This window comes from Abramis brama (genome assembly GCF_963993115.1).
Source record: "Abramis brama genome assembly, chromosome: 15".
Classification (NCBI taxonomy): Eukaryota; Metazoa; Chordata; class Actinopteri; order Cypriniformes; family Leuciscidae; genus Abramis; species Abramis brama.
Genome location: NC_139977.1, coordinates 12,146,008 through 12,162,017, shown reverse-complemented (window position 1 = coordinate 12,162,017; position 16,010 = coordinate 12,146,008). Strand labels below are relative to the sequence as shown.

At 37.6% G+C, this 16,010-nt stretch overlaps 1 protein-coding gene across 2 annotated transcripts in view; it reads left to right on the top strand.

Moving 5' to 3' along the window:
- The window catches only part of trpc5b (transient receptor potential cation channel, subfamily C, member 5b), a 47,413-nt gene extending 33,751 nt beyond the window's left edge, over positions 1-13,662 (top strand). For both annotated transcript variants that reach the window (XM_084136542.1, XM_084136541.1), the window contains 4 exons: positions 640-849; positions 4,816-4,857; positions 6,379-6,468; positions 7,515-13,662. In XM_084136542.1, the coding sequence (XP_083992668.1) occupies positions 640-849; positions 4,816-4,857; positions 6,379-6,468; positions 7,515-8,291 (1,119 nt within the window). In that variant the 3' untranslated portion in view covers positions 8,292-13,662. The remainder of the gene's footprint in view (positions 1-639; positions 850-4,815; positions 4,858-6,378; positions 6,469-7,514) is intronic.
- The last annotated feature ends 2,348 nt before the right edge of the window (positions 13,663-16,010 follow it).

The window sequence follows — 16,010 nt, the reverse complement described above, 5'->3', positions numbered from 1 at the left end:
AAAATAAAGTGTAACCAAAACGTTTCTATCATTAAAAATATATTTTTTTGGAATAACTAAAATTGCCAAAAAAAACTTTATAATATATTTTTCAAGGTAAAAAGTCTTTTTTATAAATATCATGAATTGTTATTAAAAAAAGCACGTTTTGGGAAAGTTGCACCACTTGACATTTTTTTTATCCAGTACAACTATCTTTTTATCCAGTACAACTATCTTGTCATAAAAAGGTCAAATTATCTGATATTAAGATTAAGACTTACTGACCTGGACACAATCATTTCCTGTCGTTTCTGCTTGTGAATTCCCTATATATGTGTTTTCACACATTTAATGAATATTAAATCCATTAGTATCTTTAGGATACTAAAAGACCATCATATTTTAGCAGTTCTGTGACAGTCAGATGTGCTCATGTTTATGTACTTTTCAGCATGTTAGTTATGTGCTTATAGCCTACGTTTAGAGCCATTTTCACCGCCTGCGTGTGTCTCATAATGGGAACTGTTATTCAAGTAAACACAATTCTGAGTAAACGCGCATCATCCAATCACAACAAAAGCCAGTCTGGGACACTATCCCAACTGGCACTTTCAGCACTGTCCTCCATCCAACTGGCTGTCTGTTGTTCTGCTGTAGGATCACGCAGACATTGAGTGGAAGTTTGCTCGTACAAAGCTGTGGATGAGCTACTTTGATGAGGGAGGGACGTTACCGCCACCCTTCAACATCATACCTAGTCCAAAGTCTGTGTGGTACCTGTGTGTGTGGCTGCACTGCCGTCTGTGTGGACACGGAGAATCAAGGCACGAGGACAAATGTAAACATGGAAAACTCAAAGAGTTCACGGTAATGCATTATGCGCTTTCGTTCTGAATGCAGCGTGGGTGGTACATTATAGCTTTCACTCAGTAAATTTGACACAGCTCCTGACTAAAGCAAACAAAAACAGCATAATTGCCATTATAAACAGCGATTTTTGAAGAACCACTAAGTAGTGCTGAAGACAAGCATTGCTATCATTCATTATCGCTCATGCTTTGTTAACTCTTCTCCCTGAGGATTACATTTTGTTTGTGCTGTGGAAATTAATTTGACCTCAGATCATGTGGTTTATTGAGGAAAGTTCTGCTATTCATTTTCTAAGCAATCAGACTCATTATTTTACCCTGGTGGATGGTGGGAAAAGGGACTGTCCAGCTAGAAATTGTTTTGTTCTAGTAATGTTTTTAGTGACATGGGACATTCTTCATGCTGCAGTGGATTCTGGGAGCCATGGATGAGTTTTGTATGATGCATCCAGAATGCACTGCAGTATGAAGCATGTCACCGTTGTTGAGATTCATTCACTGATTCATGATGTCTAAGTGAGTCTAGTAGACACATGAGTTAAGATGTTTAGAGTACAATGTGTTTTCAAAAGACTTTAGATTATCATAATCTGCTTAGATTATCATGCTGAATCTCATGCTGTAGAAAAACAGGGCTACAATAATCAAAAATATTAAATTAATTACATATCACACACATATGATCAAAGTTAAGACACCGAATGAGATCAATTAGGCCACTAGATGATAATTATGTCACCATCAATAGCTAGCCAAACTACCTGATCACGTTTTCTCTTGGCTTTTTCATCATAACGAATGTGTCTTATAAACACACAGTAACAGCAGCCAGAGAAAAACCAAGGTTAAAAAGTCAAGGGTCAAGAGCCCAACTAAAGCAAACACTAATCATCATAATAGTGACCTAACCCTCAACATCTAAATCTCTGTCAATTCTCAATAAGGACATAGATGTATGTGTCATGTCTTTTTGTGGTTTTGTTTCAAGTTTATGTTTTCATGTCTTATATTTTGTAGTTTTCATAGTCATGGTTCCTATTTGTCATGTGATTTTCCCTTTTCCTGATGTGATCTTGCCATGTGCTTCCCCTGTTTATGTGTCATGTCCTGATTGTTTGTTTTGGTCATGTGGATCTCTGTTCTGTTTGGTCATTGGTTCCCTGTTCATTGCTTTCAAGTGTGTAGCCCTCATGTTTTCATTGCCTTTTGTCTATTTGTTTGTGTTAACTCGCCTAGAGTGGCTAGTTTTAGGAAAACGGTCTGGGAATGAAAATGTTCTGCCACTGAAAACATTAAATTACCTAGCTATTACATATTTCAAATAATGAATATAATCTGACAGTAACAGGTTTATCATAAATAGTGCTTCTTTTGTGCAATTTTTTTTTGTACAAACAATTTTTCATGTACCTGCTCATTCTAGAGTAGCCTATACAAACAGGCCACATTAGCAAAAAGGTTCATTGTCCATTCTCAATTCATAGTTATTACGTGACGTCACAATTCCTTTTGAAATGCCTGGATTTCGCCTTTGAAATTTCACTAAACAATGGTAAATGTGAGCACTCTTTAAGGTGGGACTTCCTACAGCCGCCATATTGAGTGTTGCGAAGCTTGTGTCAAAAATACAATCGCGAATTGTAAGACAGAACTACAGCTGCCTTAGGGGCAATTCACACAGAACGCGTTTTTCTATTCCAACACGCTACTTTTCCATTGTTTTTCTATGTAAACACGCCAAACGGACGTGTATAACCATTGCGCTCGCGTCTTGTGTCTTGTGTCACATGTCACGGCTTTCTAAAAACGTGGTGCTCAAGTTAAAATCAGTTCAACTTTTAAAAATCACATCTCGGGACTTGCATTTTTCCCCATTCCACTGCCTGCGTCTCATGTTTTTCAAAGCAAAAACGCGTTCTGTGTGAACGAGCCCTTACTGAGAGTTATGATTTCTTCCATTCAAGTCAAGTCACCTTTATTTATGTAGCCCATACAATACAGATTGTTTCAAAGTAGTTTTACAGTGATTAATAGGATTCGATGATGGACAAATTTTGTACATCAGTTATGAAATTCATCTATAAGGCGGTTCTGTAGAAAACAGTGATGTCAAAGTCCAGCTCAGTTCAGTTCTAATCCAATAGTGTCAATGCAGTCAAATCAATAATATTGTTGAATATTAAGTGTCCCAAACTAAGCAAGTTTGAGGTGGCAAGGAACCCAAACTCTGTATTTTGACTCAGATCAATATTTCGTGTCTAATTATTTATTTATGTGGCAAGTAGCCGTGTAATAAGCGGGATAATGTACATCCGCTTCGCGTCGGGATCCTGATCACCCTGTCCGGGTTTATTCTGACATAACAACCGGCTGGACGTACATTATCCCTTACATAAATCCTTAAAATGGTTTCAAGGATGTCCTGCCATTAAATAAGGTTTGGATTTAACCTACTAGGGCATGTCTATTTGACGTCCAGCCTCAAGTTGCCCTATACCGGTTTTGGTTGCTAGGCAACCTCGCTTCAACCATATCAATTCCCCTGACATCTTTCGTTCAATTGAACTTCTCTCCTCTGTGAGGTGGGCTCTACTGTTCCTGCAAACTCACTCGCCCACGTTCTCCCACACACAGCACATGGAGCGGACAGTTTTGGGTTTAAGAATCATTATGTAAGGCTGCTATCATTTATTTTTTCATTTTTAGCTAGCATTTCAGTGAAGAATATGTGTGTAAAATGCTTTTAGAAGATTTCAAGGAATAGTTAAAAATTCCGTCATTTACTCACCCTCATGTTTCTGTCTTCTGTGGAATACAATAGGAGAAAATGTGCTGGTATAGACCTTATGTAGCCCGCCCCTTTTCAGCGCTGCACTCGTTGCGTTCTGTCTTCCGGTTTGTATTTCCACAGCATGACGGTAAGATCTTACGGATTTATGAATGACTCGGTTTAAAATCTTCCCGGTCTACTGACATTTATGACATCCACTTCAAACATTACAAAGTAAATGTCCACTTCACCAGCTCATTACTCTTCGACAGCGATGCCATAGAAATATACGGAGCTGCCGCAGTAACGGAAGTTCAAAGACAAAATTAAAGACGGCTGCAGGCTTGTTTCTCTGACGCATAAAGTCTATACAGTTATAATAAACTGGAGCTGTCAAGCTAAAGTTAACACCACATTTTTGTATTGTTTCAGACTTTGAATTGAGATGCATGGACCACTTTTTATGATAGCTATTTGATATTTTTGCATCCTTTTTGAAGTCAAAGCTCCACTTTAATGCCATTGCATTGAAATGACTTCAAAACTTATTTTTTTGTTCTATGGATGGAAGTCATGCAGGTTTGGAACAGGTGAACAAATGACAACAATTTTCGGTCACACTTTAGATTATGGTCCAATTCTCACTATTAACTAATTATTAACTATGACTTTTGCCTCAATAAACTCCTAATTGCTGTTTATTAATAGTTAGTAAGGTAGTTGTTAAGTTTAGGTTTTGGGGAGGATTAAGGGATGTAGAATATGGTCATGCAGAATAAGGCATTAATATGTGCTTTATAAGTTCTAATAAACAGCCAAAATCCAACAATAACTAGTTAATAGTCAGAATTGGACCCTAAACTAAAGTGTTACCACCATTTTCATTTTAGGGACTATTCTAAACTATTCAAGATTAATTGTCATTAAGTAAAACCATGAAAAACATGTCTTTACTTGTAACAAAATGAATGTTAATTGAAATAAAATAAAATGAGAAAAATATATTATCAAAGACCATTTTTGAATAAAAATGAAACATCTAATTGAACATATTAACAAAAACTGTAATAGCATATCCATGTATATCAACACTGGAGTTATTTTATGATTGTTCAGACTATCTTTGCATCTGTATAATGCCAGTATGCCACACATTTATTGTTGAAATCTGTTTTTCTGCTCAATCTGTTTTAGGAAAGGCATGCCGATAACCTCATCCAGAACCAGCACTACCAGGTAATGGCTGTACCCATTACATTTTGGCATCCATGTCACAAATCCATTTTTCAGCATGCTGTTAGATTCAACCCATGCTGTTAATATGTTAACAAATGCCAACAATTTATTTAAATGAGAAAACAAACGTTAGCCGATGGGCATCATGCATATTAATGACTTATTAGAGCTTTGCAAGCCATATAATTTGCATGCTTTTCATAAATAATAGTCCTAGGTGCTTGCAAAGAAACAAATCGTGAGATTTTAAAAGGTGTTGATCATGATCATGCTTAAAATATATATCTTGATAGCATGTAGAAATACTGTTAATTGTAATTTGACAATATTCGGTACTTGCGCTAATTGCATTACATCCTGTCCTGCTTCTTATTTGATAACCACTGGATGGACATTGCTAATGTATTAATTCATAGCCAGACTGACTCCAGCAACCTCTGGTGCAGGTCGCGACACTGTAATGAACATCCCTATTGAAAGAGTGAGTGTGTGAAAAGTGTGTGTCAAGTTCCAAAATGGACAAAAACACCATAAAAGAACCCTAAAAAATGTTGATGTGCCATTATTAATTCACAAGACCGGGAATGTAGTGTGAGTCTATATGGAGCCATTTGGACTACTTTTGTGATGCATTTATTGGATTTATTTTTCTGGTGTTGTTGCTATTTTTGAGCTTGAAAGCTTTGCCGTTAAATAGCAAGAGCTGTGTGATGATTGTTCAAAATCTTTTCTTCTATATTCTGTGGAAACATTAAAGCATACGGACTTGGAACAACATGAGGATGAATAAATAATGATAGAGTTGTCATTTTTGGGTGAACTATTCCTTTAAGCAGTGTATTTAGTGAGTGTGAGGTTGTATATAATTGCTACAGACAAATGTTACTCCCAACAATCAAGAGCTGCAGTAGCAGATATTGCATTATCTGTTATTTTTGTTATTGTGCGCAAGCTTGTTTTGGCTCACTCTTTAATTGGATATGCAAATCAATGCTAATGAATGCACATCCAGATTTTCACCATACATGAATATGCCCAAAACTGATTTTCACCCATTATTAAACTGGGATCTCAAAATATGCGCATGCCAATCACATCGAAAGCCCATCAACTTATCTCACTGTGATGGTTCATGATGCAGTGGTAATGTTGAGCACATACCACATCCATTACTGCAATGCTTTTCCTTCATTCATCCTGCATTGTTTTAGTATTTTTTTTTATGGTTTCTGTAGTCATATCATTTATTTGGCAATAAGACTCTTTTAGTCTTGTTTTGTTGACCTCTTTTACAGGCCTAAACATTTGATTTGATTATTTGCATTTTTTTTTCTTTTTGAATTTTTTATGGCCCTCATTCTTTGCTTGGTCCCTCACACTCACCTTGTCCGAGATTATATCATCACCTCATTTGGGGATGCGGGAAGTCCTTGTAAATCATTTTGAAGAGGAAAACATGGTTGTTTGTAGATCAGAAGGAAACACGTCAAGAGAAATGTGTGTGTTTGTGGCTGTTTTCAGGGGGTGATCAGAAACTTGGTAAAGCGATACGTTGCAGCCATGATCCGTAGCGCCAAAACAGACGAAGGGCTGACAGAGGAGAACTTCAAGGTGTGAGGATTTTTTATTTTGTCATCTTATTCCCTTTATAGACACTTATACAATTTTATAGAGGCCACTGTGATCTCATTTGTTTTTGTGTACATTTGGATAGACACTGAAACATACAATATCAACATAGACTACTGGCAGCATCATAAAAATAAACCCTTTTATGCATGGGCAATAACAATGAGATCTCTTTGCCAGGTTGTTAGTAAAGTAGACATTATTAAAAAATGGCCTGGTTTCACAGTCAGGGCTTAGATTAAGCCAGGATTTGGCTTTAGTTTTAATTAGGGCATTTAAGTAGCTTTTTTTAAACGTGCCTTAAAAAAACACATTACTGATGTGCATCTTGAGACAAAACAATGGCACTGACATATTTTATGATTCGCTTTCAGTTAAAACAGTTCAAACATGCATTTTAGTCTGGGACTAGCTTAAGCCTTGTCTTTGAAACTGGAGGAACATGAATGGTTTATATACTTAAAAAGTATATGTATACTTAATATACTGTATGAGTATTAATATTAATAAAATGGTTTATTAGCCTGACTGTACACAGTTTACATTGCAATATAGCAACTTATATAAATATAGAATTAAGTTGATGTGCGATCACAATGTATGTTCAAACATGGCTCATCCAAACCTTTTAGAACATCTATTTAGCTTGATATGCATTTCATAGTCTAAATAATGATTTCCTTTCATTTCCTTATGTAGCTTTCACTTTAAATGCAAAGTGTAATCATAACCAGGCATGATATGACAATAAGAACGATATGTCCAAATTTCCATCCTGTGTGCGACAGGACATTTTGTTGGCTGTGATGCCATCTTCCATCTCCTCTTGTATATTAAACACTTGGGAAGAGACTGATAATGGAAGGTAACAAACTTCAGACAAGGCATATCCCTAAACGCCACAAGAAAAACCATTAGGACTTAAGCATGAGAAGTTATGAAGATAAATCTCGTAACGCTGGAATATTTCCTGTAATTAGGTGATGTGGTTAAGCTCTGGTAATTGAATTCTGTTTCTCTGCATTCAGGAACTGAAGCAGGACATCTCCAGTTTCCGCTACGAGGTTCTAGACCTGCTGGGCAACCGTAAACCCCCACGCCGCACATACTCTTCCAGTAGCGATGCCACTCAGCAGGACGAAACAGCTGAGCCTGAGGAAGAAGAGTATGAGGAGGGAGACGGGCTCGGAGGACACCGATGTGGGGATGAGGGAGAGTCAACCAGATCCAAAGCATCTACGTCCTTTTCCCAATGTTACAGGAGTAACCGAGAGTCCCAGTTCAGCGTGTCGGCCCTGTTTAGGTCCATGTCGGGACCGGCCAGAGAAAGACTGGAAAGCAACGGCTTGAGGAAGAACATATCCCACCCCTCTGCATTTGTGCGGACCTTTTCACGCTCCAAGAAAAACTCTTTGCAGCGTTTGGGAATGCTGATGTCGCGCATGAATGGACACGTCCCGGATCCGCATGCGGAGACCCCTGGAGTTCAGCCGTCTGCATACAGCGTCTCAGACAGCGTACCGCAAACATCTTGGCACGACCCTCAGACGCTGTCGAAGGTAACACAGAGCGAGATGCACCTGCACACGCTGGGATTGGGACCCTCTGAGACTGAACATAACCCAACGCAGGCCACAACTCGACGGGCAAACGGCAGAGAGAGTCTCCTCCTCCGGCCGGCCCCGCTGCACTGTGCTTCCTCCAGCGCACAGCTCTTGGCCTCCAGTGATGGCTGGATGGGACCCTGTGACATTTTAGGCTCCTCCAGCTGGGAACAAGAGGAGTCTGTTACGACACAGCTGTAGTGGCAGTAGCGAAGGCCATTGGGTTCAAAAGGTTTGACAATAGTGAAAGGCCTGTAACGCTCATACTTTAGCATCTTTACGCTTTGCACACATTGGATCTTATTCACTCAACACGAACAAAACAAATAGTGTAAAAACGTTCATAAAACCTCAGTGCGAGAGTCAATGCGACCATTTACGTAATGTGTATTTATGCGTTCCAAATTATTTGAAAAATGTGTTCCACTTGTGTTTATTGATTGAGGCCCATAGTCTTTAAATACTGGGAATTTATATTCAAAGGGGAAGCTTATCATTTCTGAACTAAAAATGAATGACTCCTATAATAATAATAATGACACTCTTGACTGCCATTGGTCAGATAATAGAAAGCCCTGCCCCCAAACTACCATAACTTTCAAAGCAAAATCTGCATCTGAAATCACATACTTTCCTATTGTATAGTAGGCGAAAGGAGTAGTATGTCCAAATTCACAGTATTTATAAAATAGTAGTTGAAAAGTACAGTAGTCAACATTTGAAGTGGATCAAAACCTTTCATCAGAGTTATACATGAATTTTGAACAATACCCGTTCTTGTCTTAGGACAACTTTGGTGAACTTTTTTAATCCACTTCTCGGCGTCACTTTTTAACGCACAGGGATCAAGACGCATAATTATTTGCATTTGTAAAAGCAGACATGATTTTATAAAGATTTATAGACTACTTTAATATTTGGAGCAACTAACCCCACTTCTACCCTAAACCTACCCATCTCTAAACAATATAAAACACGCAACAAGGAAATAAAAGTACAGTCACAGGTATTAATTGCAAAAACTGACTAAAAACAGTATACAAGTATTAACTCATGTTGCATTCCAAGTCTTCTGAAGCCATTCGATATCTTTATGTGAAGTGAACAGAGTGGATCTTAATGCTTTAATCGCTGAAATGATCCCGCCGCTCCGTGAATGCATGCAGTCATATCTCATTCAAAAGATACACCCGACTCTTTAGCATGACGCAATTGGTCACGCGACATAGGAGAGCCAATGCCATTTTACAATCAAAGCTGACGTAACGTTTCTTCGGTCTGCAATTTTTGAATTTGTGCATGATCTACGGCTGATGGAGACGGTGATCGCTTTTGGGTCTTTTCTTCACACAAATCAATCCTTTGGCCTCAGAACACTTGGGATTTTTGTACTTTTTGAATAAATTGTGCCTGTAGTCGTATCTGCGTATCTGCCTGTTATATCCTGTGTTTTATATTACATAATACACAAATGGGTAGGTTTAGGGGTGGGGTTGGGTTACGTATTCAAACTTATCTAAAAAATACAATATATATATATAAATGTAAATAAAATTATGCTGGCTGATTAAATTAAGAATCACACTCCAACATGTCATAATGGCAAAATTATAACCTAATATATATGTTCATCATGATGATAACATTCCCATGCCCAATGCGCCCATGTAAGATGCTAAAGGTTTCTCATTGAAAGTAATGGGGTACCCTGTGCTTCGAAAAAATTACGCTAAATGGGTAGCTACCCTGTGCGTTAAGTGACCAAGCGTCAATGTGTGACGAGTTGTGAGTGAGAATGTGTTGGATGAACACTTTATTAACCCATGGCACCACAGGAGACGATTTGTGAAGCGACACAAACACTGGTAGATCCCATGATAATGACAACATGATGGATCTAACCGCAGAACCTGATTCCACCAAGTGCATCATGTTTCTGGATCAACATCTTTGTTGATTCTGGAACAGCATTTTAATCAACCAATCAGATTTGAGGTACAAGTTTACAGTTTATGTCAAGTTTAGGCTTACAACCAGGGTTAGGTGCTTCTACATCAGTGTGATTCACCTGTCATTTCCCTCTGATGTTAGGGATAACTTAGCGGTAGGGATAGGTTTAGCGGTAGGGTTAAATTTTGTTGTTAAAAATGTTGTTCCAGGGTCAACAAAACATGTTAATGCATCAAACTCAGCAAAATCAGGATGTTTTATATATAGTATGCTATACAGTATGTATTCGTGTAGTATAAATACAATTAGTACATACTACATCCGGCATGTTGGCATTGTCATGTGATCTATGACTTTACGGATCCTCTCCCATAGCCTCATTGAATAGTAAAGCGTCTATCTATGCACACTTCAAAATCTCTGCAGAAGTAGCAAGTCATCCCGTTATTTGTTTTTATGAATACTGCAAATTTGCATGTAGCCTACTACTAATTTGATGTACCTCTCGCATACTATTAGCAGGGAAATAGGCATATTGTGATGCAGGAACTGCATTACTAGCCTAGAAATCTAGACGCACCCTAGCGGCAGCAAAATGTATTTTGCAGCCAGGGTAGTCTAGCAACTCTCCATTGACTTTCCAGCTGCAAAAACCTAAATTGGGTCAGGCCAATCACGTCGTGTATAGAGTAGGCGGTGGCGGGCTTAACATAATGACGACAGAGTTGCGATGGTTCCCTGTACTTGAAAACAAAGAATGACGGCTGCTGCTGGCGAACATCTTTCGAATCGGCTTTGTCCGCGACTCTGGAGAACTTGGAGTTAGGTTTTTCTTTGAGAAAAGAGCATAGAACGGCACTTAAGTCATTCTTAAAAAAAGGAAGATGTGTTCGTAGTTTTGCCGGCCAGATATGGCAAAAGTTGAATCTATCAACTAGCTCCGCTGTTGGGAAAACGCTCTGGTTGGTTGAAGCGCTGTCCTATTGCGTGCAGAGGGAATTTGAAAGACAGCCGTTTATCCCGCCCCTCGGATTGAGCCGTGTCTATGGTGAGTTGCCAGACCCAACATCTTGATGTAGGTCTGGCTTGCCAGGCTACTGCATTACACTTTTCGGGGGGAAATCAGCTTGAATGTCTTAAGCTGTCTTTTCACTGCACACAACATTTGAATACAACTCAAGTAGCAATTCACTTTTTGGATCTCTGCAAGCTTTTACCTTAACTGTGGTGGAATGAATAATCAAATACAAATAGTAAAAGCTATGCATTTACTGTAGGACAAATGACCACCTGTACTTTTGGATAAAATATATGGACACAACCTTTAATAAAGTATAAATATTAAATTAATAATTATTTCCTTCTTTATCGATAACTGTACATTATCACAAACAATTGACAGTAAACAAAAAAGTTTTGTTTAATGCCTATTGGATTTAATTGAATGCATCACATCTGAATATTTTTTTTTTCCAAATTGGATTTGAAAATTACACATATGCAGATAATTGGCTCACTATACAACCTCTGTGTGACTCTCCATAGGAAATGAATGACTTCTGGTCTGTTGTATGCAGTGCAAAGGTGGATTGACTTAGTTGACCAGGACAGGAGAAAGTATTCGAACATTAAAAAAAAGAAAGAAAAAAGACATTCTCTTTAAAAGTAAACATTTGCTATGTTGACATCTATGTTGTCACCTCCTGTGGTGTCAGAATGTGATGATTATCAGAAATCCCAAAGAAAGCAAAAATGTATTTCTGAGCTCTTCGAAATATGCTTAAGGGTGTATCCGAGCAACTTCATAGAACAGGCAATATTTATTTCAAGTATTTGTTCTATGGGAGGTGTTCAGATCAAAGACTAGATATACAAAGAAGGTTCACTCATAATACTGTGGCTGCATCTAAAATTGCATACTATATAGTAGGAACAGTATGTGACAAAAGTAGTATGTCCGAATTCACAGTACTCATAAAACACTAGGAGAAAAGTCCTCGGATGACCTGCTACTTCCACTGAGATTCTGAAGTGTGCATATGATGGACACTTTACTCTCCCATGAGGAAACAGGAGAGATTTATGATTGGCATTGAAGCAACGCACATAATAATGACAACATGGTGAATGTCGTACATCCAGATTACTTTAATGCTACACACATTCATACTATATAGAACATACTTTTTTAGCGGTCATGAAGTAATTACTTATTCAAAGTATGCAATATCAGATGCAGCCTATGAATGGGGGAAACTGCAATGTGCAATATGGCGGTAAATTCCCGCCTTCTTAATAAATGAACCAATTAGCAGTTGGTAAAGTCACTCCATCACTTTAGCTGCCGTTAGAAGCTCTGGTTTCCCATAGAAACTGGAGACTCGTACTTGGGACTGCACATGCGCATTGATTTGACCAACCGTAAATATATGCTTTTCAACGCCATTTGAGCATAAGTAACAACATTTATGATGCAGTTCATGTCAGACTTTATTGGTGACTTCAAATATGAAATTTAATCGTAAGCTTGGAGAATGTTGTTTCCCCATTCAAAGAGATAGTAGCTGTACTTGCGTGACCGAAATAGCTGCCGTGAGGCGTTTCAAAGATGGCCGCCGAGTGAAATGACTTGCCTTAAAGGGACTTTGGTTCAGATGCACCCTTAACAAAAGTAGCAACCTTCTCGTACAAATCCATCTGATGTAAAAACCTTTGTTTAAAAATTTTCATTTTGCAAAGCTTCAAATTAAATGTTTTTAACCTTCACTTCAGATTACAGACCAATCGCGCTGCATGCTCTGCTGTGATGTTTTCCAGTGTTAATGCTAGTGCAATATTTTTGAAAACAAGCTTAAACTGCAGACTTGAAGTTGAAATTGAAAGTCCTTTTAGGAGCTCAGAAGTGGAAATAAATCCAATATATGGAATATAATGTCTGATACATAATGTCACTTATTGACTGACCATGAAGTGACATTTTAGCATCAGAAAATACAGGTAACAGGATGGAGACCTTAAGATATATGCATCTTTGTAATACTACGTCTACATTTAACATATAAAGGGCACCAAATGGTTTCAAATGAATCTTTAAATATGCCACAAAAATTATGCATCTATGTGACTGGTAATATATTTTAATTTGTTTTTCACAGATGTTTTATAGCAACTGATATTAAATAGGGAGTTGGCTCCTAAAAACCACAACGCATTATCTAATATTTAGTTTATGTGGAAGTTGATCACTGAGAGCTACTGTAGATTTAGTTTATCTCATGTCAGGTCTTCATCAAACTCTGAGACCCTGAACCTGTCACAAATAATATATCAGATCCATTCTACACTTTCTCTTGTGGGCTGGTAATCTCACACTTGTGTTGCTTTATCATGGTATTAATTTATGCTGTCAGTTATCAACAGTAACTTCTAAAATTCTTTTTTGTAAGCTTTATTTTCTAACAAATTATTTTTCTATATTCTTTTTCTGACATAAAAGGCACCTTTTTGTTACACCATGTAAAACTATGAGATTTTTATACCTTGATTTGCAATAGAGGCATCAGTGGTTTTCTATTTAATTTATTTTTTGTGTTTGGTCACTAAATAAATCATATCTGGGTTATCATCTGTAATGATTGAAACTGCACTTTGCTGCTCTGGGAGTCATCTTTAAAGCAGGGTGACCAGAAATGCCCATTTTCCAGGGAAAGTCCCGGTTCTTGGTGTGCTGTCCCAAGGAAAGGTCCTCGTTTTACAGCATGCAAATACTGCAAAAAAAAGCCTGACCAAAAGGCTGCTGCAACTACACTGATTACATGAAGAATTGAACCTGGATGAAAAACACTCATCAAAAAAAGACGCAGTTATCAGGTTCAAGGTTCATGTTAGCTATGCATGTTAAATTAAGGTATGTTTACACGGCATGAGGTGTAAAAGAGGTGTAAAGACTAAAGGGTACCTGATATCCATACTTGAGTAAATATACAGATACCTTAAAGTGAAAGACTCCATTACAAGTTACCAACTGCAATACGACTTGAGTAAAAGTCTTACCCCCAGTTTCACAGACAAGGCTTAAGCTAGTCCCAGACTAAAATGCATGTTTGAGCTGCTTTAACTGAAAGCGACTTGCACTGACATATCTTAAAATATGGTTGTGTCTCAAGATGCACACCAGTAATGCGTTTTCTTTTTTCTAAGGCACATTTATAAAAGCTATTTCAATGTCCTAATTAAACTAAGGCCTAATCCCTCTAAGCCCTGTCTGTGAAACCAGGTCTGTTTTTAACAGTGTACTGAAGTATTTTTCTCGTACTGAATGTAGGCTCAAAGATGCACTAGTCCTCAACACCTGAGAGACATGCCAGTGACAAAAACAAGGTGTATTGTGAGGAGAGCAATCACGTTTATCTCAATCACGTTCTATAATCAAAATAAAACTGAACACCTCAAAATCAAAACGTCTTTAAACGCAAGTGTCAGTTAACTCAAGTGCTAAAAAAAAAAAAAGGGCACAAGTAAACCAATATCCTTCAAAAGATCTCTTCAATATGTGGGATAAATAAAAATGTCAAGTCAAAGCCAACCTGCACTGGACGTGCCGTTTCTGTCTCTTTACTGGTTGCAGTTCATGACCTCATATCATATACCAAACATCTGCGAATCACAACTACCTGCTAATGCATGCACATTCATGTAAAGTAGTAACTATGTTGAAAGGTTTGGGTGAGTAAGGGCAAAATGCACAAGATATAGCACCTTCATTGCCCTGTAGATGGCGATATCACTTTTGTAGCAGAAAAACTGCTGCAGAAAAAGTTAGGCGACATGCAGTAGCAGAATCACCCATCACAAATGTATTGGAGTAAAGAGTACATACTTGTTCAAAAATGTAGTCAAATAGAGAGTTAAAGTTGCTAATATCTTTGATACTCAGTAAAACTACTTAGTTACTGTGCTTGAGAATATTTTTGGCTACTTATTACATTTACTCAAATATGTTTCCCACTGCTATAACAGAAGGTTTTCCTTTGCGTTTTTCAAAATGTTAATTTTAACATAAGAGATCATTCAAAATGCTTATTTTTTTATTTAGTACTGAAGAGGTTTAAGCTGAATTTTCAGCATCATATACTCGAGTCTTCAGTGTCACATGATCCTTCAGAAATCGATAGTTGTGTTCGACTTGACGTGCGGCGCTGCGCAGACCGATTGGTGTATGACAAAGTACAGCGAGAGTGATTCGAAAGCATACGGCTCCACCTGCCCTCTAATCGCTCTCACGGTACTTTGATGTCATACACTGATCGGTCTGCGCAGCTCCGCTCTAATATGCAAAACATTAATTTGAAATAGATTTTTATCTAACAATGTAAAAGTCTGTCATTTATCAATTTAATACATCAAAAATAAAAATATTGATTTAATTCAAAATGAAATAGTATTTAGTGTACAGCAGAGTGTGTGCATACATAAATTTTATTTTATTTTCAGTTCCAGCTTGTAACCTTAAAATGGATTTGGAAACAACTTGATTTAGTTTTTTTTTTATTTGTGCAGCTACAATAAGTGATTTATTTTTATTTATTTTTTTACATAGAAAAAACAGACAATGGTTTCCTAAGGATTGAACTCCTGGTGTGTTGCTAAACGACTACATTCTGGAAGCGTGCAAACATTTGTAAAAACAAATGAGAAGTGAATTCTAATTACATTTAGAATCGAGTCACTTTTTAAAATCCACAAATAATTGAATGGGGGAAATCCAATATATGCTTATTAAATCGGTGAAATGATGTTAATTTGGGAGAGAACGTGCAGGATGGTAAAAGCACATCTACTCTGTCCTGCCTTTCTATTCATGTACCGAGTAACACTGCAGGATCCCTGAATAACCATTCGTCTGTGAAAACAATACAGAACTAACAACTGAACAACATAAGCGAGAACATTTCTGCTGGTAAACGATAC